The 27,610-nt window shown below is 42.9% G+C and overlaps 1 protein-coding gene and 3 long non-coding RNA genes across 4 annotated transcripts; 2 read left to right on the plus strand and 2 right to left on the minus strand.

Moving 5' to 3' along the window:
* Positions 1–2,922: 2,922 nt before the first annotated feature.
* Positions 2,923–4,464, minus strand: LOC106578344 (uncharacterized). The gene is made up of 2 exons (XR_001322427.3): positions 4,180–4,464; positions 2,923–3,849 (listed from the first exon to the last, which is right to left on the minus strand). It is a non-coding gene; the product is annotated as an uncharacterized LOC106578344 (long non-coding RNA).
* A 175-nt stretch (positions 4,465–4,639) lies between these two features.
* On the plus strand, positions 4,640–7,498 carry LOC123728704 (uncharacterized). The gene is made up of 2 exons (XR_006760341.2): positions 4,640–4,779; positions 4,873–7,498. It is a non-coding gene; the product is annotated as an uncharacterized LOC123728704 (long non-coding RNA).
* Positions 7,499–8,209: 711 nt separating this feature from the next.
* Positions 8,210–13,732, minus strand: LOC145860416 (uncharacterized). The gene is made up of 2 exons (XR_014380516.1): positions 13,624–13,732; positions 8,210–13,355 (listed from the first exon to the last, which is right to left on the minus strand). It is a non-coding gene; the product is annotated as an uncharacterized LOC145860416 (long non-coding RNA).
* On the plus strand, positions 13,679–19,327 carry LOC106578012 (uncharacterized). Its single transcript, XM_014156544.3, has 5 exons — positions 13,679–14,094; positions 14,496–14,612; positions 14,745–14,891; positions 17,108–17,218; positions 18,366–19,327. The coding sequence occupies exons 1-5, from the start codon at positions 13,980–13,982 to the stop codon at positions 18,560–18,562; spliced, it is 687 nt and encodes a 228-aa protein (XP_014012019.2). The 5' UTR covers positions 13,679–13,979; the 3' UTR covers positions 18,563–19,327.
* The last annotated feature ends 8,283 nt before the right edge of the window (positions 19,328–27,610 follow it).

A 27,610-nucleotide genomic window follows, 5' to 3' on the forward strand; every position in this document is an offset into this window, starting at 1 on the left:
CATTCTGAAAGAGTATAAAATCCTTTGTATTCCACAACCTTTACATTTCAGGCAAGTAATATTATATTAATATACAAGTCTTAACTAGGATTATTTTCAAATCCAGAAACAAAAAATATTTTTTGATTATACAATCATTTCAAAACATCAGATTTGACTGTTATGGTGGCGTTTGAATCCTTTAAAAAAGAATAGACTTAATGCTGTAGGTTATAGAGAATAAATTGGTATGAATATGCAAAAGGAAGCATAGTATTTTATGTATATAGTTGGGCAAGATATATTTTCCTTGTATAATAAAAAGGCACTAATTTAGGGTTAGCAGTATGGTTAGGTTTAAAATCTGATTTTATGACTGGCTGTCCCAGCTAATGACCACTCTGCAGAGCTGCCTCCAGAACAAGTTTCATTACGAAAAATGCTAACCTGCACTTCACAGTTCCAGGTAACAATGCACACCATTTTTTCAGCTCATTTTACTAGCACCATGCTGCAAGAAAAATAGCTTCCTAATTTCGCTTTCTATATACACTTATGCTGTTGACGCTCACAGCCTGTCTGTTTTCTCTCATTGACTCCCATGTATTCTACACTGTTCAAAAAAATAAAGGGAACACTAAAATAACATCCTAGATCTGAATGAATGAAATAATCTTATTAAATACTTTTTTCTTTACATAGTTGAATGTGCTGACAACAAAATCACACAAAATAATCACTGGAAATCCAATTTATCAACCCATGGAGGTCTGGATTTGGAGTCACACTCAAAATTAAAGTGGAAACCACACTACAGGCTGATCCAACTTTGATGTAATGTCCTTAAAACAAGTCAAAATGAGGCTCAGTAGTGTGTGTGGCCTCCACGTGCCTGTATGACCTCCCTACAACGCCTGGGCATGCTCCTGATGAGGTGGCGGATGGTCTCCTGAGGGATCTCCTCCCAGACCTGGACTAAAGCATCCGCCAACTCCTGGACAGTCTGTGGTGCAACGTGGTGTTGGTGGATGGAGCGAGACATGATGTCCCAGATGTGCTCAATTGGATTCAGGTCTGGGGAACGGGCGGGCCAGTCCATAGCATCAATGCCTTCCTCTTGCAGGAACTGCTGACACACTCCAGCCACATGAGGTCTAGCATTGTCTTGCATTAGGAGGAACCCAGGGCCAACCGCACCAGCATATGGTCTCATCTCGGTACCTAATGGCTGTCAGGCTACCTCTGGCGAGCTCATGGAGGGCTGTGCGGCCCCGCAAAGAAATGCCACCCCACACCATGACTGACCCACCGCCAAACCGGTCATGCTGGAGGATGTTGCAGGCAGCAGAACGTTCTCCACGGCGTCTCCAGACTCTGTCACGTCTGTCACATGTGCTCAGTGGGAACCTGCTTTCATCTGTGAAGAGCACAGGGCGCCAGTGGCGAATTTGCCAATCTTGGTGTTCTCTGGCAAATGCCAAACGTCCTGCACGGTGTTGGGCTGTAAGCACAACCCCCACCTGTGAACATCGTGCCCTCATACCACCCTCATGGAGTCTGTTTCTGACCGTTTGAGCAGACACATGCACATTTGTGGCCTGCTGGAGGTCATTTTGCAGGGCTCTGGCAGTGCTCCTCCTGCTCCTCCTTGCACAAAGGCGGAGGTAGCGGTCCTGCTGCTGGGTTGTTGCCCTCCTACGGCCTCCTCCACGTCTCCTGATGTACTGGCCTGTCTCCTGGTAGCGCCTCCATGCTCTGGACACTACGCTGACAGACACAGCAAACCTTCTTGCCACAGCTCGCATTGATGTGCCATCCTGGATGAGCTGCACTACCTGAGCCACTTGTGTGGGTTGTAGACTCCGTCTCATGCTACCACTAGAGTGAAAGCACCACCAGCATTCAAAAGTGACCAAAACATCAGCCAGGAAGCATAGGAACTGACAAGTGGTCTGTGGTCACCACCTGCAGAACCACTCCTTTATTGGAGGTGTCTTGTTAATTGCCTATAATTTCCATCTGTTGTCTATTCCATTTGCACAACAGCATGTGAAATTTATTGTCAATCAGTGTTGCTTCCTAAGTGGACAGTTTGATTTCACAGAAGTGTGATTGACTTGGAGTTACATTGTGTTGTTTAAGTGTTCCCTTTATTTTTTTGAGCAGTGTATTTCCAGTGTAAGCATGCTTGTTCACGCACGTATAAAAAAAGGCTCCCCGTGTGATTTGGGCTTTATCCATAGTCAAATCAAATCAAACTTTATTTGTCACATGCGCCGAATACAACGTGTAGACTTTACCGTGAAATGCTTACTTACAAGCCCTTAACCAACAGTGCAGTTGAAGAAGAAAATATTTACCAGGTAGACTACAATAAAAAGTAATAATAAAAGGTAACACAATAAGAATAACAATAACGAGACTATATACAGGGGGCACCAGTACAGAGTCAGTGTGCAGGGGTACAGGCTTGTTGAGGAAATCTGTACATGTAGGTGGGGGCGAAGTGACTATGCATAGATGACAAACAAACAGCGAGTAGCAGCGGTGTACAAAAGGGGGGGTCAGACATTCCCAGTTCACTCCCTAACTTTTTCCCTTGGCCCTAACCCTTAGATGTTTGTAAATGTGTAAGGTGTAAGATCCACCACTTTCCTGATTATACCTATCCAGACCCTTCAGAAAAATCAGAGTTAAGTCAGGGCCAAAGAGGAGGGATAGGGAGTGAATTTGGACCAGCAAATAATGTGTATGTGCCACCAGAGTTCACGGTTTTTTTGTTCATTCAGGTTGAAGTTCACAGTGGAAGAGAAGCAGGTGTCCATTGTGACCATGGAGGAGGACACTGGCACTGCAGACTGCCAGAAAAGACAGAAACCAAATAAGTGCAAAGCTACATGGACCTATATTTAATTTGTCACTGCACACAATACGGGTCTGGGCTTTCATCTGTATAGTACAGAACGTTATCTTAGTTGTTTATTAATGTACCAGCAATGACAGTGAAAGTCGACTAAGTCATCAACAGCATGTATTGCTATGTTTGAGGCAACAATTAAAATACATTACCATTCTATTATGTGTAAAAATAAAATGAATGATGACTGAAATATATTTTTTATATATTTTTTTTTCTCATCATATTTCAAAGGCAAGGATAGGAACTGTGTAAGAACAGTGGAGACAGTGGTGAAGTCCAGAGTTAGGGAAGTTAGTTAGAACGGAATCTAAGGGAAGAACAGGGAAGTAAAGAACTGTTGTGACATTGATGTTATACAATAAACGGGAAATTGTTTAATTTTCTGTTAACAGTAACAATATATCACCTCTTTGACCTGCGCCTAGTTATTTTCAAGGAAGTACAGTCAGTATAGTCAATAACATCATCAATTGAGTACATTTCTGAATTTAGTAAAAGGTGTTGAATTACACAAAACCACAAAGCAAGTGATTACAAATACTTAAAAAAAAAATATCTGTTCATAAAAGGGCAGAGAGAAGATTTAATCAGATGGACGCCATGCTCCTGGTAAGTATGTTGTAATGCCAGAGTTTTGTCACTATTAGTATCTATTGGGACATTGACTTGAGTTCCTGCACCTAAATATAAACAGTACTGACACCTATTTTTGTCCAAATCAAGCATTGCACCTAGGTCAACGATTCGATTCTTGCAGATTCCCAAATTAGTCTCTTCACCTCACCCCTCCATTTGTGCATTCACGCGCGCCTTTGCCATATGCACAAGTGCCTCAAAACAGAGAAGTATGTAAGTCAGGGAAAAATTCAAACAAAAGTTATTTATTGAATTCTTCAATTTGACCTATCTTGGTAGGTAGTTGGACCAAGGTGCGCCGACATTTTCTGCCACTGCAATGAAACCAAAAACAACAACAACAAAATGAACAAACCACATCATCTCCTAAAGCACTCCTTTCCCTATACCTACATGACACATCTACTTTGTGCATGACACAAGTAATTTTTCCAACAATCGTTTACAGACAGATTATTTCACTTATAATTCACTGTATCACAATTCCAGTGGGTCAGAAGTTTACATACACTAAGTTGACTGTGCCTTTAAACAGCTTGGAAAATTCCAGAAAATGATGTCATGACTTTAGAAGCTTCTGATAGGCTAATTTACATAATTTCAGTCAATTGGAGGTACACCTGTGGATGTATTTCAAGGCCTACCTTCAAACTCAGTGCCCCTTTGCTTGACATCATGGGAAAATCAAAAGAAATCAGCCAAGACCTCAGAAAAAAATTGTAGAGCTCCACATGTCTGATTTATCCTTGGGAGCAATTTCCAAATGCCTGAAGATATCAGGTTCATCTGTACAAACAATAGTATGCAAGTATAAACACCATGCAGCCATCATAGCGCTCAGGAAGGAGACGCGTTCTGTCTCCTAGAGATGAACGTACTTTGGTGCGAAAAGTGCAAATCAATCCCAGAACAACAGCAAAGGACCTTGTGAAGATGCTGGAGGAAACGGGTACAAAAATATCTATATCCACAGTAAAACAAGTCTTATATCGACATAACCTGAAAGGCCGCTCTGCAAGGAAGAAGCCACTGCTCCAAAACCGCCCCCCAAAAAGCCAGACTACGGTTTGCAACTGCACATGGGGACATATTTTTTCTGTGATTCGTTGTCATTAAAGACTGTTGCTGAAAGGATTCATGCTGTTGCACAAATGATTGACCCAGCTGAGGGGACACTGGTTACCATCAAGTACGCAGATGGAGGAAGCATGAGGAAGAGGTTCCTCCCCTCTCAACCTTTTCAGGTACAGTACAACAAGATAATATCTGGTTTCTCTCGGGAAAAGTCTTGGACCTCATTAAACTTTGTTAATGTGCAATTTTCTCAATGCTTATAGGACATCGTAATGTTCGTTGGGGCCCCTGATATGGCTTCCGAAACCTTCTGTCTTGATTTACCCATGTCATCCGCCAGTTACACACGTGCCCAGGCAGGAACAGTGGTGGACAGCGGGATTGTTGAAGATGTGGTTTTATACACTATTTGGCTGGCTGGGGATCAGGTGGAGGTGACTACTTTCACATTTAGACAGATTCAACAATCTGACATAAGTACTGGTTCTCCTTCATGCTTATATCTGAAAAAAATAACATAGGGCATTGGTTGTCAAACCTCAGGGACACCCTGCCGTTACATGTGTTTTATATATTACAGAGTTACTACAATAGATTCAACTTATCAGCTACTAATCAAGCCCTTTACTTGGTGAATTTGTTTAGCTATTTCTGGGCTACTACTACATTGTGAAACATATGGGGGTTGCAGAGAAGTTTGAGAACCACTGAAAAGTATTGTGGTTTTTCAGGAAAATAAACCAACACAAAACCAACCTGCCTCCCAAGTGTCGACACCCACCAGGTCCCCACCTGCCTCCCAAGTGTCGACTGTGGGTTCAGTTGAGATGTTTTGTATGAAATGTGCTTTTCTTTAAAACAGCAAGTTGTGGATTAGATGGGCACCCTCTCACGATTGTCTTTCACAATTCAGAGACTTAACAGTGCTCAAAGCATTTTGCGAAACTGACTCTGCAGTCAATTTGACTTTGTTCAGCACTTTCATTTATGTAAAATGTTCTGTCTTGACTTTCAATTTCATAATCTACATCTACTATTCTTTAAAGAAAAATGTTGTGGATTACTTTAATTTGGGAACCCTCTGTCTCCTGTCTTTGACTTTAATTGATGTCAACTGTTCTTTCTGTGTTTTTAATTTACATTTGAATCAAATTGAAGCTGAAGTAATAATTTTAGATTATTTGACAAAGTCAACACAAAATGTACATATATGGTGGATTCAATGGTGTTATGTTTGTATACTTACTGTCTTTCACAATTCATCCACTGTGTTAACTATACAGCAAATTTGACATGGTTCATTACTTTGTTTTATAACAATGTTTAAAAGAGTTACTTGTACCGAAACAATGAGTGTATCAGGAATCAAGGTAAGACCCAAGTGCAGACTGTGTGAAGTAACAATGTTTATTGTAACCACAGGGGCAGGCAAACGACAGGTCAAGGTAGGCCGGATAGAATAATCCAGAGCAGAGGCCAAGGTACAGGATGGCAGGCAGAGGTCGGTAATCCAGAGGTGGAGCAAATGTACAAGATGGCAGGCAGGCTCAGAGACAGGCAGTGGTCAGGCGGGCAGGACCAGGACAGGCAAAGGTCAAAAACCAGGAGGATGAGGAAAAAGAGAGACTAGGGAAAACCAGGAGCTGAGACAAAATGCTGGTGGGCTTGAACTAACAAGACAAACTGGCAACAGACACAGAAAACACAGGTATAAATACACAGGGGATAATGGGGAAGATGGGTGACACATGGAGGGGAGGGAGACGAGCACAAGGCCAGGTGAAAAATGACATGGCCGACTGTACATCTTACTGTAGAAGTTATTGTATCATGTCAAGTCAGGTGGTAAGCTTGCCCAGGCTTTTATATATGTCTCTTATCACCCCCATACACTGGGGTTAGAAGTGATCGGACCTTGCATCCACGAACGTGCGTGTGCTTGGCCAGTGAGCGCATTCCTATAAGAAATTGAGTTGCAAGCTAGCGCGATGACACGCTCTTTGAAAGGAGGGAGCTGAGCAACACAGACAGAGCCCGCTATTTTTTGCAGGAAGTTGTGAAACAGGCTCATGACACAAAACATAACTTACGGAAACAGGATCTTAAAAACATGTGGGTTATAGACCACACAATGGAGGAAATGAAAGTCGGTCAGGGTTCACCAATTCAAAAGTAGGGCTTGTCACATGGTTCGGTTAAAGTTTTGACTGGAAATGTAACTAAAGGAATATAAACTTATTAAGGGCTCATTTACAGAGAAAGTGAATGTAAAAACAGCAGTGTGACAAACTAATATCCCCAACCAAATCAATTGTAAATCATTTGTAAATCTTTTACATATTACCTTCAGTTCAAGCGCAAAGTGTTGTATGCGTTTGTGTTACTTGGCTTCCTGCCCCATTTTTATTTGTCCCCTCATCACTCATTAGGATGCAACACTGTGCATATTCTGTGTATGCTTTGCACATGTGTAGTGTATTGAAGGGTATACAGGCACTTACAAGACCAATACACGTTAGTCAGCAGGGATGGAATCATGCGTCATGTACCATGCCAAGAAGCCTATGTGAGTGATAGTCACATCCTGCTGTGATCAATATACTATATGAATAGAGAAAGAAAGTAGTTAACGTTTGAGGGGAACGCATTGAACCAGGTGCAGGTCAAATTGAAGCACTTGGGAGCAGAATATGCCATGAGCAGCGGGTTGAGCTCATCACAAATCAGCTACTACAGTGGAGAGATCTAACAAACCTGAGTTAGATACATGTTAAAGGCCCAGTGCAGTCAAAAACTTTTTTTTTTTTGGTCACTGGCCTACACACAATACCCCATAATGTCAAAGTGGAATAATGTTTTTTTTATATATATTAAACATTTAAAGATGTCTTTAGTCAATAAGTATCCAACCCCTTTGTCATGGTAAGCCTAAATAAGATCAGGTGTAAACATTTGCTTAAGAAGTCACATAACAAATTGCATGGACACACTCTGTGTGCAATAGTGTTTAACATGATTTTTGAACGACAACCTCATCTCTGTACCCCACACATACTGTAAAGGTCCCTCATCGAGCGGTGAATTTCAACTACAGATTCAACCACAGAGACCAGAGAGGTTTTCCAAGAAGGGCACCTATTGTTAGATGGGTTAAAAAAAGCAGACATTGAATATCCCTTTGAGCATGGTGAAGTTAATTACATTTTGGATGATGTATTAATACACCCAGTCACTACAACGATTCAGGCATCCTTCCTAACTCAGTTGCCGGAGAGGAATGAAACCGCTAAGGGATTTCACGATGAGGCCAATGGTGACTTTGAAACAGTTACAGAGTTTAATGGCTGTGATAAAATGTTTAGTTATTCCACAATACTAACCTAATTGACAGAGGGAAAAGAAGGAAGCCTGTACAGAATAAATAATATTCCAAAACATGCATCCTGTTTGCAACAAGGCACCAAAGTAATACTGCAAAAAAATGTGGCAAAGCAATTCACTTTTTATTCTGAATACAACGTGTTTTGTTTGGGGCAAATCCAATTCAACACATTACTGTAACGGTCGTCTGAAGGAGAAGAAGTGGACCAAAGCGCAGCGTGGTATGTGCTCATGATTATTTATTTTCAAGAAACACTCAAACAAAATAACAAAAGGGAAAATCGAAAATGCACAGTTCCGTCAGGCACATACGCTTAACAGAAAATAATCTCCCACAAAACTCAGGTGGAAAACAGGCTGCCTAAGTATGATTCCCAATCAGAGACAACGATAGACAGCTGCCTCTGATTGGGAACCACACTGGCTCAAAAACAAAGAAATAGAAAACATAGATATTCCCACCCGAGTCACACCCTGACCTAACCAAACATAGAGAATAAACAAGAACTCTAAGGTCAGGGTGTCACGTCCTGACCAGTGCAAAGGGTCATTTGCCATAGTAGAATGGTCAGGGCGTGGCAGGGGGGTTGTTTTGTGTGTTTTGTTTTTTTTTGGTTCTAGGGGAATTTGTTCTAGTTTTCTATTTCTATGTTTCATTTTCCATGTTTGGCCGAGTATGGCTTCCAATCAGAGGCAGGTGTCTTTCGTTGTCTCTGATTGGAAGCCATACTTAGGCAGCCTGTTTTCCTTTGGGTTTCGTGGGTGGTTGCTTTCTGTTTAGTTTGTTAGTATACCTGACAGAACTGTTTGGCTGTCGTTTGTTTTTTCTTTGTTAGGGCCTTCATTAAAAGTAAAAGATGAGCACTCAACACGCTGCACCTTGGTCTATTCTCTATGACGCCTGTGACACAGGGCGTGACAATTACTGAGTACCACTCTCCATATTTGCAAGCATTGTGGTGGCTGCGTCATGCTATGGGTATGCTTGTAATAGTTAAGGACTGGGGAGTTTTTCAGGATAAAAAATAAACTGAATGAAGCTAAGCACAAGCAAAATCCTAGAGGAATACCTGGTTCAGTCTGCTTTCCACCAGACACCGGGAGATTCATTCACCTTTCAGCAGGACAATAACCTAAAACACAAGGCTAAATCTACACTGGAGTTGCTTACAAAGAAGACATTAAATGCTCCTGAATGGCCGAGTTACCGTTTTGACTTAAATCTACTTGAAAATCTATGGAAAGACCTGAAAATGGTTGTCCAACAATGATCAACACACCATTTTGACAGAGCTTGGAGAATTAAAAAATAATAAAGGAAAAATGTTGCACAATCCTGGTGTGGAAAGCTCTTCTAACTGAGACTTACCCAGTTAGATTCACAGCTGTAATCGCTGCCAAATGTGCTTGTACAAAGTATTGACCCAGGGGTATGAATACATACAGTTGAAGTCAGAAGTTTACATACACTTAGGTTGGAGTCATTAAAACTAGTTTTTCAACCACTCCACAAATTTCTTGTTAACAAACTATAGTTTTGGCAAGTCGGTTAGGACATCTACTTTGTGCATGACACAAGTAATTTTTCCAACAATTGTTTACAGTGAATTATAAGTGAAATAATCTGTCTGTATCACAATTCCAGTGGGTCAGAAGTTTACATACACTAAGTTGACTGTCCCTTTAAACAGCTTGGAAAATTCCAGAAAATTATGTCACAGTTTTAGAAGCTTCTGTTTACATCATTTGAGTCATTTGGAGGTGTAACTGTGGATGTATTTCAAGGCCTACCTTCAAACTCCGTGCCTCTTTGCTTGACATCATGGGAAAATCAAAAGAAATCAGCCAAGACCCCAGAAAATAATTGTAGACCTCCACAAGTCTGGTTGGGAGCAATTTCCAAAGGCCTGAAGGTACCACGTTCATCTGTACAAACAATAATGCGCAAATATAAACACCATGGGACCATGCAGCCATCATACCGCTCAGGAAGGAGACGCATTCTGTCTCCTAGAGATGAACGTACTTTGGTGCAAAAGTGCAAATCAATCCCAGAACAACAGCATAGGACCTTGTGAAGATGCTGGAGGAAACAGGTACAAAAGTATCTATCCACAGTAAAATGAGTCATATATCAACATAACCTGAAAGGCAGCTCAGCAAGGAAGAAGCCACTGCTCCAAAACCGCCATAAAAAAGCCAGACTACGGTTTGCAACTGCACATGGGGACAAAGATCGTACTTTTTGGAGAAATGTCCTGTGGTCTGATGAAACAAAAATAGAACTGTTTGGCCATAATGACCATCATTATGTTTGGAGCTTGCAAGCCGAAGAACACCATCCCAACCGTGAAGCACAGGGGTGGCAGCATCATGTTGTGGGGGTGCTTTGCTGCAGGAGGTACTGGTGCATTTCACAAAATAGATGGCATCATGAGGGAGGAAAATGATGTGGATATATTGAAGCAACATCTCAAGACATCAGTCAGGAAGTTAAAGCTTGGTCGCAAATGCGTCTTCCAAATGAACAATGACCCCAAGCATACTTCCAAAGTTGTGGCAAAATGGCTTAAGGACAACAAAGACAAGATATTGGAGTGTCCATCACAAAGCTCTGACCTCCTATAGAACATTTGTGGGCAGAACTGAAAAAGTGTGTGCGAGAAAGGAGGCCTACAAACCTGACTCAGTTACACCAGCTTTGTCAGGAGGAATGGGCCAAAATACACCCAACTTATTGTGGGAAGCTTTTGGAAGGCTACCCGAAACGTTTGACCCAAGTTAAACAATTTCAAGGCAATGCTAGCAAATACTAATTGAGTGTATGTAAACTTCTGACCCACTGGGAATGTGATGAAAGAAATAAAAGCTGAAATAAATCATTCTCTCTGGTATTATTCTGACATTTTACATTCTTAAAATAAAGTGGTGATCCTAACTGACCTAAGACAGGGAATTTTTACAAGGATTAAATGTCAGGAATTGTGAAATACTGAGTTTAAATGTATTTGGCTAAGGTGTATGTAAACTTCCAACTTCAACTGTATGTCTGTATTTCATTTTCAATAAATTGTAATAAATGTCTAAAAACATGTTATCGCTTTGTCATTATGGGGTATTGGGGGTAGATATAATATATTTAATCAATTTTGAATTCAGGCTGTAACACAGCAAAATCGGAATAAGTCAAGGTCCTGTCTGGATGATGAACACCTGTCAGCCTCTAGGCACAAGGCCAACAGCCTATCGGCGGCTTTGTTTCCATACATGGGCATAATCATGCTCAGGGAGATGGGTATGCAGACCACTTGCAAAAACAGTTACAACAACCAGATTTAAGTTGACACAGATTGCAGACCACAACCAGATGCTGCAAACAGGATGTCTTATGTATGGAGACAAAGGGAGTGGCAGTGACTGTGTCAATATGAGGCAGAGATGTTGAGAACTTACTTGTTGTGAGTAAGTTTTCATGGGAGCTTTTATTAACATTCTGAGAATGAAAATGATAGGTTATTTGAAAGTAATTCAGTAATGTCCTGTAAACATGTTTCAATAATATTTTTAATAACACTGCTAGCTTCGGTTAATGGTTTTGAACTCCAATCAAAAATAGGACACATGGAAATGAGTTTGGTTATGCATTGTTCACGCAAAAAAAATGTATAGAAAGTTTTCTTAATGTTCTGAGAACATGACTTTAAATAGAGCCATGAGGAAAACCTGCCGAAAACGTTATGCTGAAGTACTGAAATTCCAACAGAAGAACTTTCTTAACATTCTCTTAACATTCTGAGACATTATTTTAAATAGAACCATGACGAAACGTGTAGGAAACGTTGTGAATAATGGTTGATTTAGGTGCAATCTTACTGGCAGCAATGCCCTTGCCTGTGAAGCCCTTTTTGTGCAGAGCAATGATGACGGCACGTGTTTCCTTGCAGGTAACCATGGTTGACAGAGGAAGAACAATGATTCCAAGCACCACCCTCCTTTTGAAGCTTCCAGTCTGTTATTCGAACTCAATCAGCATGACAGAGTGAATCTCCAGCCTTGTCCTCGTCAACACTCACACCTGTGTTAACGAGAGAATCACTGACATGATGTCAGCTGGTCCTTTTGTGGCAGGGCTGAAATGCAGTGGAAATGTTTTTGGGGGATTCAGTTCATTTGCATGGCAATGAGGGACTTTGCAATTAATTGCAATTCATCTGATCACTCTTCATAACATTCTGGAGTATATGCAAATTGCCATCATACATACTGAGGCAGCAGACTTTTTGAAAATTAATATTTGTGTCATTCTCAAAACTTTTGGCCACGACTGTAAATAGCGCACATAGAACATACCTACTGCTTCCTAGACCTGCTTTCAATGAGAATGATAGATCTATAACCAACATTTCAATGTGAATTTGGTCGGATCGCCCAAAAAGTTACATATCGCAGCTTTAAATAAAATCATGAGGAAACCTGTTGGAAATGTTATGCTGAAGTACTGAAATTCCCACCTAAGAAAGAATGTCAGTAATTTATTGTGCACTTGCTCAAGGTTGCACATACTTATTTGCCCCACTGAATGCTAATGCTAGTCATTGCTAGCTTGTCTTTGTGGCTGTCACTGGTATATTAAAAACACAATTAATTATTAAATGAATTAATCAATTACAGTGATGAATGAATACATTACTTGAAATTATTTTGTATTATTATTAATATCACACATCGGGTTACCAAAACCTTTTCAGAAATGTTTAAGCGCCACTATCATGTTTTTTCTAGCACCCCACGACATCGCTATACAAAAAAATCTCTGTTCCTTGAATGAAACACACAAATCCACTTAATTACTTCATGAAAGATGATAATTAATTTCAGTAGAGCAGGAAAAAGTGGGTAATAGTATCTGCATTTAGTCTAAGCTGGGCCTGAAACTTAAGTAACCCCATGGAGGCAGCCTGGGCCAAGCTTGATGACTCCTGCCAGTACTCTGCTTGATTCTTTTGAAAATACTTTTATTGATCTTTGAATTTCAAATGTGGTTCTTACCTGCATACATGGGTTAAGGGGGTGGGGGCGAGAGTGACAGGGGCATCCAGCTTTGCCCACGGCAAGCTTCCATTGGAGTTAAAGTGTTGCTATAGTGTTGAGGGGCCTATTGCATCTAGATTGCCTTGGCGAAAAGTCCCCAGACATGATCCGTGTGGTGTGGCTCACCAAGTAGCTCTTCAAGCGGCTCTGTAGTTCTTGACAAAGCCACACTGGTTTGCCTTTTTGCAGGCAATCCTCCTCATCGCTCATCAGGTCAAACAACATTAACTCCTGTCCAAATGTCTCTCTCATCCTCTCTCGACTATGCAAAAAACTAAGAAAACAATAGAACACAGAAAACAAATCCATCAATCTCAAGTCATGCATATTCAATTCTGTTTTGTGTCAAAATTGGCTGTACTGTAAAAATGTATGAAAACCAAAATGTGCATTTTAGTCTTCATTTAAGGTTTAGCCATTAGGGTTAGCAGTGTGATTAAGGCTGGGTTTAAAATCTGATTGTATGACTTTGTGTCTGTGGCAGCTGGTGACCACTCTGCAGAGCTGCCTCCAGAACAAGTTTCATGACGAAAAACGCTAACCTGTGTTTGGATAGATCAACGTCACTTCACACTGTCCTGTCCTGTCCTCTATGTACTGAGAAACCCATTTCAAAGCATGCATCCTGTTTGCAGCAAGGCAGAAAATAATGTTCATTTGACATTTATTTTTATTTTGAAATTGTGAAGGTTTTGCAGAACACTGAGCAGTGAAAAAAGTTAATTAATTCCAGGATGTAAGACCACAGAAAACGAATGTGAAAATTCCAAAAAATTGCCACATTCTACAAATGGTATGTGTTCGGCAACAGAACTCAGCTCAGATATTGAACTCATTGGATTTCGATAGCTCTGTGAGTGAGCGTGGATGCTTATCGACAAACATACCACACCTCTAAATGATAACAGATAAATGCTGTAACTCGACACAGCCTTTATCATTTCACCTCCTTCTGCTTCAAGTCAAAATGTACCTTATTGTACCCATCCTCGTGAGCGTGCTTCTCCCCAAAGGTAAGAGGACTATTTAGGCTATAGCCTACGGTTAACATGCATTTCGATTATAATTAACAAAAAATAGTACAAAAAAAATCTCTAAATATGGCAAGAACCCATATATTTGTTTGTATTACTTAGGATACCTTTGGCTGCATTTGGATTAATTATGCTTTGAAGATCAAGTTCAGCAATTATTAAACTTTTTTTGCAATTTCAGTTTAGCCTATAGCCCACAGTTTATAACTATAATGAAGAAGCAATACATATATAACTTCAACAGCATTTATCAATGTATCTTTTGAATGACAAATGCATTTCAGCCAAAGAAAACATTGTCCACGTTTTAGTCTATCTCCCTGATCATTTATAAAAAATAATAAAAAATGATCGGATGCTGTAACTTTTCACCTTCTCAGCATATTCACTCAAGTGCTTTGAGTGCACACCAGGAGTATCAGGAGCATGCACCGACAAGGAGACGGACTGTCTTTATCCAACCCAATGTGGAAGCTCGCAGGTCGTATCCTATGCGGGTAAATTAATGGCAGGTTAATTTAGGTCATACATTTTAGCCTAACGATAAAACAAATATTTAGGTTACATTTTTGACGTTTTTTAACCTGTATGTTTTTTTGCTTGCCTCGACCTCTTCTTTCCAATTCCAGGTGATACAAAAGTAGTGGATATCAACGCGAAGTCTTGCACGGTGCCTGCTGAGTGTGTCAGTACAGCAATGAACTTCGGAATCTCGCGCACAACGATCGCAAGCAAATGCTGCAATACGGACCTCTGCAACTCCCAAAGCGTCCCTGGTAACTATCTCAATGAGAATGTATAGGCTGTTAGTTTATAATAAATGCTAATATTAAAACATTCGATTTGATAGCATGTTGAAAGGCTGAATTGAAATGAATCATTTTAAATGAAAGTTCTATGAGGAAAGTTTGAGTTGATCAATTAGAATATGTCAATTATTAAATTGGTATGTCTACCTTAAATGAAAAACAACCAACCGATGTATTTAGCGTAATTATTTAAGGGCTGCCACGTGTTTTCAACGTAGAGGAAGATTAATAATAGGCTCAGTGGCGATTTTGGCGATTTTAGCATGTAAATCTTGGTGGGGCAAGCAGTCACTACACAACAACTCTAAACAATACATTCATTGCACTATAACGGTGACGAACGGTGCCCACAAACTGTTAGGTCTACATAAAGCTGTCCCAACAGCAGAGCCCCAACAGCAGTCCCAACACGCGCTACACCTGGCTATCAGCGGAGCCTTGTCTGGCAATGAAACAGTTCACAAAGCCTCATTTAATGCCTTTAAAAAAAACATTGCTGATATAGCTGACTTGCCTAAACAAATGTGGTTTCTACTGACAATTGAGATGTACAAACTATGGCATAAGGGGATGACAAGTGGATAAGAGGCAATCTGTCATTTTTTGTTCCCGTGTGGCTCAGTTGGTAGAGCATGGTGTTTGCAACGCCAGGGTTGTGGGTTCGATTCCCACGGGGGACCAGTACGAAAAAAAAACGTATGACATGTATGCATTCACTACTGTAAGTCGCTCTGGATAAGAGCATCTGCTAAATGACTAAAATGTAAATGTAAAATGTAAATTTTGATTAAGACATTAATGAGCGAGCCAGGACTGACATAGTCAATATAACTATTTGTTCAGCACTTTTGAAATGTACAGGGACAGAATTCAGAACATGGGCAATTCTTACAGTGTTCTCCCTGTACACCAAGTCAGAACCATAGAATAAATAAAGGGAGCATATAAGCAGACAATGAAAGCTCTTACAATATTAAATTATGACATTTCTCTAAAACAGGCTATAGGCTACATGTGCACCACCAAGTCAGAACAGTAGGCAAAATGAAGAGGGGGAAATAGACCACATTTTTAGGGTGAGGCACATGGCCTACTAACAGCTACTAACAATTTCTCTTCCTTTTTAATCCTTGTCATAGGAAGAGAAATAATGATTTGTCTTTTGTTGAATTGATTCATGACTGCTGGTTAGGATTTTGAAAGTAAGATGTTGACATGATCAGTCCAATCAAAGCTACTGTACATATAACGTGTAACGGCTGTCGTGGAGAGGGGAACAAAGCGCAACGTGTTGAGTGCTCATTATGATATTTATTAACTCGAAAAACACTGAAGACAAAATAACGGCAAACGATCAGAATACAGTTCTGTCAGGTACAGAGACCAAACAGAAAATAACTGCCCACAAACACAGGTGGAAAAACCCCTACTTAAATATGATCTCCAATTAGAGACAACGAGGACCAGCTGCCTCTAATTGGAGGTCATCCCAAAAAACACCAACATAGAAATAGAAACCTAGAATATAAACATAAACATAGAAATAGAAAACATTGAAAACCACCCAACAACACCCCCGTCACGCCCTGACCTACTCTACTATAGAAAGTGACATCTTACAAGGGTCAGGACGTGACAACGTGATTTGACATAATTTTATCTGTGGCCAATGCCTTGAGCCTTCTTGGAAGGGCACTACTAATGTAATTCTATGGCAGGAGCCAAAGGGCTTCAATTTTCTATGTCTACCCTTACAACTTGGCCGTGACGTAGTGTCCCCATGAGTGACAGAACACTGAGCCAATCATTGCTGGCTTGCCCCACCACCACAGAAAGGACTGAGCTAGGCTGAAACACTTGCATTTTGGAGCTGATTTACTAAAGAAAACAAAAAAGAGATCATGTTTGTATGTGGCTATATTAACTCTATATTTTTTTTAATCATTGTTGCAAACTGATATGTGACTTACATTAATGCCAAAATAATATGCAAAACAGGCAACCCCCCCAATTTTTTTATATTTTATTTCCTACTTTATTTTTTTGCAAAGAATGTGGGGCTCAATAAAGTCTCTGAATAACGGGTCGCCACTGAATAGACTATTTTCAGGAATAGAATGAATCTATTTTGATTTTGGTTTGTGGTGAGTTGGGAGTGAAAAGTGCAATCACCTATCCCTTAGAGTCCACTAAAGCTACTCCTAATGGCAAGAAGTGCTTCACCTGTACCGGAACAGACTGCACGAGAACTCTGAGCTGCTTGGGAGACGAGGACCGCTGCATCTCAGCAACAGGTAGTGTGTCAGATTAACGTTATCTGCACATTCTTTACATTCCTAAAGCTTCTTTCTTTAGTCTCTCATACTGGTCTCATAGACTAGACATAACATAGTAAACATAAATCCGGGGCACTCAAATTAGTATGACATGTTATGTTTGGTATAGTTACATCCGATATAAGGCAAAAACGTAAGGAGGGTGGTTGGTTGGAGTGGATGGGTGGGCATATAATCCGAACGTCTAGCAACCCAAAGGTTGCATGTTTGTATCTCATCACCTACAACCTTAGCATGTTAGTTACCTTTTCCCCTAACCTTTTAGATAACCCTTGCCCGAACACCTTACCTTAACCTTAACCGCTAACACTAACCCCTACTGCTAGCTAACGTTAGCGTTAACCACCTAGCCACATAGCTAATGTTAGCAACAAATATTTTGGAATTCGAAACATATCTTACGTTTTGCAATTTGTAACATATCATATGAATTGTAATTCGTAACATATCATACGAAATGGATGATGAATATCCACAAATTAATGCATAAATAAGTATTTTAAATGAATGTGCACTGCACTGAGAAGTTTCCCAATCTCCAAATAAACCTCCAACCGTGGCCTAACTGCAGCAAAAAAAATACTCCATGACCCAACGTTTTAATTACGACATGTGGTGATGTATCTTAGCTGTCAGTGAAACCCCTTAAAAGTGAAACTAACATGTACATTTAGGCATGAATCCCCAATGGTTAAGGATAGGGCTAAGGTTTGGGATAGGGTTAAACTTAGGTTTATGCATTAATTCTGATTGGTTAAGTTAAGGGTTAAGGTTTGGGAAAGCCTTAAAACAAAAGAGCTCCTTGCACTGGGATTGAACACACGACCCTCGGAGCCGGAGATTGCAGCTTAAACGCCCTATCCCCCATCACAACACCCTAGCAAGCCTACTAGATGGTAATAGGCACTCACGTTGGTCCTAGTGGACGGTAAATCTTCCCATTTCACCAGGTCCAAATGTAATCTGGTACCTACAGAATCAGCATCTGCTGGAGTATTCCATAGGCTGAAAGTTTTATCCAATGTGCACTTATCAGGAGTTGATTGGACTTGGGAAGCATTGAGACTTGTGAATATCAGTAACATTTTCTTGTGTGTGCTGCTAGTGAACACGGGTGGCATGAAGATAACAATGAAGGGATGTGCCTCCAAGAAATTCTGTGTGGGAGACGTGTCACAAGCACTGGGGCCCACCATGGACATGAAGTGCTGCGAGGGCAACCTGTGTAACAACGCCCAGAGCATCGGACTGAGCCTCCTGCTCCTGGTGACATCCATGGTCTCTGTTGCCCTGTTCTACTGAGAGACACTGTGCCTTCACCTCCTTACCTCTCTTCCTCTCCTGGGCATTGCCTCGTTCTGTTTACTAGTTCCATCGTAACAGGAGCTTCCCTGTCATTGTCCACCCCCCCATCTCCCCATGCCCCAGCCCCAGTCTCCACTATCTACCTGTTGTGTGTATTAATAATGGATGTTATTGAAAAGCCCCTTTCACTGGACGCTTCCTTGGGGCGTCACATTATGTAGGGTTAACTCAACCCCTTCACCCCCGCGAGCATAATGCTGCAGCCACCTGTGGAATGCACTATAGCCATTTCATTTTAGGGACAGCTCTCGCAAAAAAAAACACACTCACAACAACCCACAGCTACATCCATCCCATAACCCCTACACACACACACACACCCACACCCATCCTCTTCTCTCCTCAAGGCCCTGTGAGTCAGTGAGGCATGGATGTTTGGCGAGGCATCTGCCAATCTAAGCAAGTGTGGTACATTGCTTCAAACCATTGGCATTGTTAGCTTTCACATGTTTTTAACATTCTGAATAACATAACAAAGGCTATTGAATCCCATTTTTTACCTAGCAGAAATATACTTGAAATTAAAAATGTCACCTGATGTGTACAGTGTTAATGTATTTGCTTGATTAACAAGTTTAATTCTGTAAATGAAAAAAGATGGAAAGTATATGAATTACTGAATAGATGAGCTGACTCTTTATTCTCACAACCTCCTGCTTCCTCGTTCAATGAGGCAAAGAATAAAAAATATCCCAAATACAATGCTTTTTGTTTTTTAAATATTTAGGACTAGCTTATTACTTGCCACCCATTCTAAAACTGACTGCAGCTCTTTGTTAAGTGTTGCAGGGAATTCACTTGCTGTAGTAGCTGATGTGTTTAATGTTGAGTCATCAGTATACATAGACACACTGGATTTACTCAGTGCAAGTTGCAGGTCATTAGTAAAGATTTTAAAAAGTAAGGGACCTAGAACACTGCTCTATGGAATGCCCTAGTCTACCTGGATTATGCTAGAGTTTTCAATTAAAGAACACCCTCTGGGTTCTGTTATACAGGTTATTCTCAATCCACAATATAGCAGGGGATGTAAAGCAATAACACATAGGTTTTTCCAGCAGCAGTGTAACGCTTGTCGCTGTGAGAAGGGGACAAAAGCGCAGCGTGGTGAGTGTTCATATTAATGATTTAATAATAAGAAACACTTCAAAACAATTCAAGAAAATGAACGACAGCCAACAGTTCTGTCAGGTCACAAAATGTACAAAACAGAAAATAACTACCCACAAACCCCTAAGGAAAACAGGCTGCCTAAGTATGACTCCCAATCAGCAACAACGATGTACAGCTGTCCCTGATTGAGAGCCATACCAGGCCAAATCAAAGAAATACAAAGCATAGAAAAAAGGACATAGAATGCCCACCCAAATCACACCCTGACCATTACCTAAATAGAGCCATAAAAAAGGCTCTCTCAGGTCAGGGCGTGACAAGCAGATTATGATTAAGTCTAACAAAACAGCTCCCACAAGTTTCTTATTATCAATTTATTTCAGCCAATCATCAATTATTTGTGTAAATGCTGGACATGTTAAATGCCCTTCCCTATAAGCATCATGAAAGTCAGTTGTTAATTTGTTTACTGTGAAATAGCATTATATCTGGTCAAACACATTTTTTTTCTCCACAAGTTTACTAAGGGTTGGTAGCAGACTAATTGGTTGGCTGTTTGAGCCAGAAAAGGGTGCTTTGCTATTCTTGGGTACCGGGATGACTTTTGCTTCTCTCCAGGCTTGAGGGCACACACTTTCCTGTAGGCTTAGATTGAAGAGATGGCAAATAGGAGTGGCAATATAGTCCGCTATCATCCTCAGTAATTTTCCATCCAAGTTGTCAGACCCAGGTGGCTTGTCATTGTTAATAGACAACAATAATTTTTCACTCGTTCCTGTCACAAGCGTCGTTAAAGGTAGACCAAAATGCAGCGGGTATGTGAATGCTCATCTTCTTATTTATTAAGAGGATACAAAACACTGAAACAAAACAACGACGAAGGTACTATGACTATACATGGAAACATCCACCCACAAAACACAAGCTGAAAACCCCTACCTAAATATGGCCTCCAATTAGAGATAACAAATAACAGCTGACTCCAATTGAAGGCCAAACTAAAACCCTGAACATAGAAATAGAACTCGAAATACAAACATAGAAATACATGACATAGAACAGTACCCAAAAATCCCAACAACACAAAACAAACACACCCCTGCCACGTCCTGACCGTACTATAATAACAAAATGACCCCTTTACTAGTCAGGACGTGACAGTACCCCCCCAAAGGTGCAGACCCCTAATGCATCTGAGAAAAAAAGCTCACAAAAACAATAACCCCAAACTAAAGGGAGGGAAGGGAGGGTGGCCACCGTCACCGCCCCCCCCCCCCCCCCCTTCCCAATCCTCCCCCCTACGGAGGTGGCTCAGGAGCGGTACGCAGACCCCGCTCCACCACTGGCTCACCCCACTTTGGTGGCGCCTTTAGAGCGAGGTCCCTCGCCGCCGACCCCGGACTGGGTACCCTTGCAGTGGGCGACTCTGGCTGCGCCGGACTGGCGGGCGACTCTGGCTGCGCCGGACTGGCGGGCGACTCTGGCTGCGCCGGACTGGCGGGCGATTCTGGCTGCGCCGGACTGGCGGGCGACTCTGGCTGCGCCGGACTGGCGGGCGACTCTGGCTGCGCCGGACTGGCGGGCGACTCTGCAGGCTCCGGACTGGCGGGCGACTCTGCAGGCTCCGGACTGGCGGGCGTCTCTGCAGGCTCCGGACTGGCGGGCGTCTCTGCAGGCTCCGGACTGGCGGGCGACTCTGCAGGCTCCGGACTGGCGGGCGACTCTGCAGGCTCCGGACTGTGCGCCGTCTCTGCAGGCTCCGGACTGTGGGCCGTCTCTGCAGGCTCCGGACTGTGGGCCGTCTCTGCAGGCTCCGGACTGTGGGCCGTCTCTGCAGGCTCCGGACTGTGGGCCGTCTCTGGCGGCTCCGGACTGTGGGCCGTCTCTGTCGGCTCCGGACTGTAGGACGTCGCCGGAAGCACTGAACGGGGAACTGTCGCCGGAAGCTCTAGACGGGGCACTGTCGCCGGAAGCTCTAGACGGGGCACTGTCGCCGGAAGCTCTAGACGGGGCACTGTCGCCGGAAGCTCTAGACGGAGCACTGTTGCCGGAAGCTCTAGACGGGGACTGCGCGCTGAAGGCCTGATGTGTGGGGCTGGCTTTGGAGGTGCCAGACTAGTGACACACACCTCAAGGCTAGTGCGAGGAGCAGGAACAGGACGTACTGGACTGGGCAGGCACACTGGTGGCCTGATGCGTGGGATTGGCTTAGGAGGCGCCAGACTAGTTACACGCACCTCAAGGCTAGTGTGAGGAGCAGGAACAGGATGTACTGGACTGGGCAGGCGCACTGGAGGCCTGATGCGTGGGGCTGGCTTTGGAGGCGCCAGAATGGTGACACGCACCTCGAGGCTAGTGCGAGGAGCAGGAACAGGACGTACTGGACTGGGCAGGCGCACTAGAGGCCTGATGCGTGGGGCTGGCTTTGGAGGCGCCAGCCTAGTAACACGCACCTCAGGGCTAGTGCGAGGAGAAGGAACAGGGTAAACTGGACCCTGGAGACACACTGGAGGTCTGGAGCATACAGCCTGCACAACCCTTTCTGGCTGAGTGCTCAACATAGCCTGGCCATACTGAGGAGCTTTTACCGATCGCACATGCCTTTGAATGTGTCTAGGCAATACAGTGCGCATTTCCGCATAGCTCGGTGCTTTCTTGATCCGTCGCTCCCCATAATAAGCATGGGAAGTTGGCTCAGGACTCCGAACTGACTTAGCCATACTACCCATACTACCCGTGAAAACCCCTACTTAAATATGGCCTCCAATTAGAGGCAACGAAGAACAGCTGCCTCCAATTGAAGGCCAAACCAAAACCCTGAACATAGAAATACAAACATAGAAATACATGACATAGAACAGTACCCAAAAATCCCAACAACACAAAACAAACACACCCCTGCCACGTCCTGACCATACTACAATAACAAAATGACCCCTTTACTGGTCAGGACGTGACAGTTCCACACTCACTTTACGGAATTCAAAATGACAACGCTTGTCTTTCATCATTTGGTCAGTTATGAATGGAAGAGTAGGTTCAGAATTTGTTGTTGCTAATCTTCCCAATGAAACAATCCTTAAAGTAGTTGGCAATATCAGTGGGTTTTGTGATGAATGAGCCATCGGATTCAGTGAAGGATGGAGCTGATGTCGCCCTTTAGCCCAAAATTTCATTCAATGTCCTCAAAACGCTTTTTACTATCATTCTTTATATATTTATTTTGTTTCATGGTACAGTTTCTTCTTTTTGTTTAGTTTGGAGACATGATTTCTCAATTTACAGTAAGTTTGCCAATCTGCCGTGCAGCCAGACTTACTTACCATTTATCTCAGCCATACACATTTTCAAATCCTCATCAATCCACAGGGATATATCTGTTTTTACAGTCATTTTCTTAACGGGTGCATGCTTATTAGTAACTGGAATAAGCAATTTCATGAACGCAGCCGCCTGGTTGCTCCTCATTACACACAACAAACTAGCCAATGTTATTTAGTTCATTCGGAAAGTATTCAGACCTCTTCCCTTTCCACATTTTGTTACTGTCACGTCCTGACCAGCAGAGGGAGTAATTGTATTATAATTTGGTCAGGATATGGCAGAAGGGTATTTGTTTTGTATGGTTGGGGTTGTGTGTATTATTAAAGGGGTGTTTGGTTTATGTAGTCTGGGGTTTGAATATATGTTCTAGTGTTGGTTTTCTAGTCTGTCTATTTCTGTGTGGTTTGTGTGGCTCCCGATCATGAACAGCTGTACGTCGTTGTTCCTGATTGGGAGTCATATATTAGATGCTTGTTTTCACCTGGGGATTTTGTGGGTAGTTGTCTTTTGCACTGCTAGTTATAGCCTGTAAAACTGTCGTCTGCCGTTCTTTGTTTTGTTGTTTTTCGTGGTCTCTTTATTTAATAAATATAAAGATGAGCATCCACATTCCCGCTGCGTTTTGGTCATCAATACACAACGACACCCGTGACAGTTACGTTAAAGCCTAACATTAATGTTTTTCCTCATTTATTTACACACAATAACCCATAATGACAAAGCAAAAACAGTTATTTTTTAAAACATTGCAACTAAATAATAAATAAATACCTTATTTACATAAGTATTCAGACCCTTTGCTATGATACTCGAAATTGAGCTCAGGTGCATCCTGTTTCTATTGATCATTCTTGAGATGTTTCTACAACTTCATTGGAGTCCATCTGTGGTAAATTCTATTGGTTGGACATGATTTGGAAAGGCACACACCTGTCTATATAAGGTCCCACAGTTGACAGTGCATGTCAGAGCAAAAACCAAGCCATGAGGTCGAAGGAATTGTGCGTAGAGCTTAGCATTGTGTTGAAGAACAGATCTGGGGAAGGGTACCAAAATATTTCTGCAGCATTAAAGGTCCCCAAGAACACAGTGGCGTCCATCATTCTTCAATGGAAGAAGTTTGAAACCACCAAGACTCTTAATAGAAACGGCCGCCCGGCCAAACTGAGCAATCTGGGGAGAAGGGCCTTGATCAGGGAGGTGACCAAGAACCTGATGGTGACTCTGACAGAGCTCCAGAGTTCCTTTGTGGAGATGGGAGAACCTTGCAAATGACAACCATCTCTGCAGCACTCCACCAATCAGGCATTGAGTGGCCAAACGGACACTCCTCAGTAAAAGGCACATGACTTGGAGTTTTCCAAAAGGCACCTAAAGGACTCTCAGACCATTAGAAACAAGATTCTCTTGTCTGAATGCCAAGCGTCACATCTGGAGGGAACATGGCACCATCCCTACGGTGAAGCATAGTGGTGGCAGCATCAGGCTGCCGGGATGCTTTTCAGCAGCAGGGACTGGGAGACTAGTCAGGTTTGAGGGAAAGATGAAGGGAGCAAAGTACAGAGAGATCCTTGATGAAAACCTGCTCAGAATGCTCAGGACCTCAGACTGGGGCGAAGGTTCACCTTCCAACAGGACAATTTTCAAGGTTTTACTGCTAACCTACAAAGCATTACATGGGCTTGCTCCTACCTATCTTTCCGATTTGGTCCTGCCGTACATACCTACATGTACGCTACGGTCACAAGACGCAGGCCTCCTAATTGTCCCTAGAATTTCTAAGCAAACGGCTGGAGGTAGGGCTTTCTCCTATAGAGCTCCATTTTTATGGAATGGTCTGCCTACCAATGTGAGAGACGCAGACTCAGTCTCAACCTTTAAGTCTTTACTGAAGACTTATGTCTTCAGTAGGTCCTATGATTAAGTATAGTCTGGCCCAGGAGTGTGAAGGTGAACGAAAAGGCTGGAGCAACGAACCGCCCTTGCTGTCTCTGCCTTGCCGGTTCCCCTCTTTCCACTGGGATTCTCTGCCTCTAACCCTTTTACAGGGGCTGAGTCACTGGCTTACTGGTGTTCTTCCATGCCGTCCATGGGAGGGGTGCGTCACTTGAGTGGGTTGAGTCACTGACGTGGTCTTCCTGTCTGGGTTGGCACCCCCCCCTTGGGTTGTGCCATGGCGGAGATCGTTGTGGGCTATACTCGGCCTTGTCTTAGGACGGTAAGTTGGTGGTTGGAGACATCCCTCTAGTGGTGTGGGGGCTGTGCTTTGGCAAAGTGGGTGGGGTTATATCCTGCCTGTTTGGCCCTGTCCGGGGGTATCATCGGATGGGGCCACAGTGTCTTCTGATCCCTCCTGTCGCAGCCTCCAGTATTTATGCTGCAGTAGTTTATGTGTCGGGGGGCTAGGGTCAGTCTGTTACATCTGGAGTATTTCTCTTGTCTTATCCGGTGTCCTGTGTGAATTTAAATATGCTCTCTCTAATTCTCTCTTTCTGTCTTTCTCTCGGAGGACCTGAGCCCTAGGACCATGCCTCAGGACTACCTGGTATGATGACTCCTTGCTGTCCCCAGTCCACCTGGCCGTGCTGCTGCTCCAGTTTCAACTGTTCTGCCTGCGGCTATGGAACCCTGACCTGTTCACCGGACGTGCTTGTTGCACCCTCGACAACTACTATGATTATTATTATTTGACCATGCTGGTCATTTATGAACATTTTAACATTTTAACATCTTGACCATGTTCTGTTATAATATCCACCCTGCACAGCCAGAAGAGGACTGGCCACCCCTCATAGCCTGGTTCCTCTCTAGGTTTCTTCCTAGGTTTTTGGCCTTTCTAGGGAGTTTTTCCTAGGGAGTTTTTCCTAGCCACCGTGCTTCTTTCACATGCTTTGCTTGCTGTTTGGGGTTTTATGCTGGGTTTCTGTACAGCACTTTGAGATATCAGCTGATGTACGAAGGGCTATATAAATAAATTTGATTTGATGATTTGATTTGATAAAATACAGTATATACATGGGATATGAGTAATGTAAGATATGTAATCATTAAAGTGACATTGTTTAAAGTGACTAGTGATCCATTTAATAAAGTGGCCAGGATTGCACAGTGTTTTTGCCCCCGAAACCGAGCTGCTTCTCACCATAGAGCTGCCGATGATGACAGCTGGTGAAATGGCAGAGGAGGTCTGGCCGTTTTTTCACCTTGAGTGGTTTAGGAAATCTCTCGAGGACCGATGGGAGGTGGGGTCTGATGCACCCAAGCTAGCCGTAGAATCCATTGTGGCTGACGAAGGGGCTGGAGTCTCAGACACCCTCACTGTCCAATGAGGGGGAGAGCTCGGAAGATCTGAACAAGAGGTAGGAGCCCCCTCGGTTGGAAACAGGGTAGAGGACAATGGCCCCAGCAACCTCCTAGGACAGGGGGGTGAAGCTGTTTGATGTCTGGAATGGGCTGCCCAAAGAAGCCCCGTTCACCATTGACTGCTGCCTTCCATTAGGCTTGCGGTGGGTGATGTGTTTCCATTGCTGGATAGCGGAATCGGAGACTGTGGCATCTGTTAGGTCCTCTAGAAGCGTCGGTCCTGTTCCATTTTCCACAGGTGGGGGAGACTTGCCCAGTGAGAAGTCTCTGTGAAGCACTGGCCAGTCAGTCAAAGAGTGGTAACAGGATAGTGATACTCTCACCATATCAGAACGACGTCCAGCCTGAGGTGTAGTGAAGGTAGGTCGGACGTGGTTTCCCCAGCAAATTGTGCAACGCTGAGATTTTGTTGCTTAGGGTAGGCAGCTCGGTCCTACAGTCCTCCGCAAGTAGGCAGTTGTTGCATTGAAACTCCGGTTGGTCCACAGTGTCCTGGAAAAGAGAATAGTAAGATCGTAACTACCAATTGGATATCACGAAATTGAGGAGAATTATTACTATATTTTTTTGGGCACGGAATCCGTGAGCAGCAGTAAAATGACAATAGCGAGGCTATATACAAGGGGGTACTGGTAGAGAGTCAATATGCGGGGGAACCGGTTAGTCGAGGTAATTGAGGTAATATGTAAATGTAGGTAGAGTAATTAAAGTGACTATGCATTGACAATAATAGCAGCAGTGTAAAAGAGGGGTGGGGGGCTGATGCAAATAATCTGGGAAGCCATTTGATTAGATGTTCAGGAGTCTTATGGCTTGGGGGTAGAAGCTGTTTAGAAGCCTCTTGGACTTGGCGCTCAGGTACTGCTTGCCATGCGGTGGCAGAGAGAACAGTCTATGAACAGTCTAGGGCCTTCCTCTGACACCGCCTGGTAAAGAGGTCCTGGATTGCAGGAAGCTTGGCCCCAGTGATGTACTGAGCCGTACGCACTTCCCTCTGTAGTGCCTTGTGGTCGGAGGCTAAGCAGTTGCCATACCAGGCAGTGATGCAAACAGTCAGGATGCTCTCGATGGTGCAGCTGTAGAACTTTTTGAGGATCTGAGGACCCATGCCAAATCTTTTCAGTCTCCTGAGGGGGAGAATGAAAAGATTTGGCATGGGTCCTCAGATCGTCGTGCCGTCTTCAC

Source organism: Salmo salar, chromosome 02, assembly GCF_965601325.2.
Source record: "Salmo salar chromosome 02, fSalSal1, whole genome shotgun sequence".
Classification (NCBI taxonomy): Eukaryota; Metazoa; Chordata; class Actinopteri; order Salmoniformes; family Salmonidae; genus Salmo; species Salmo salar.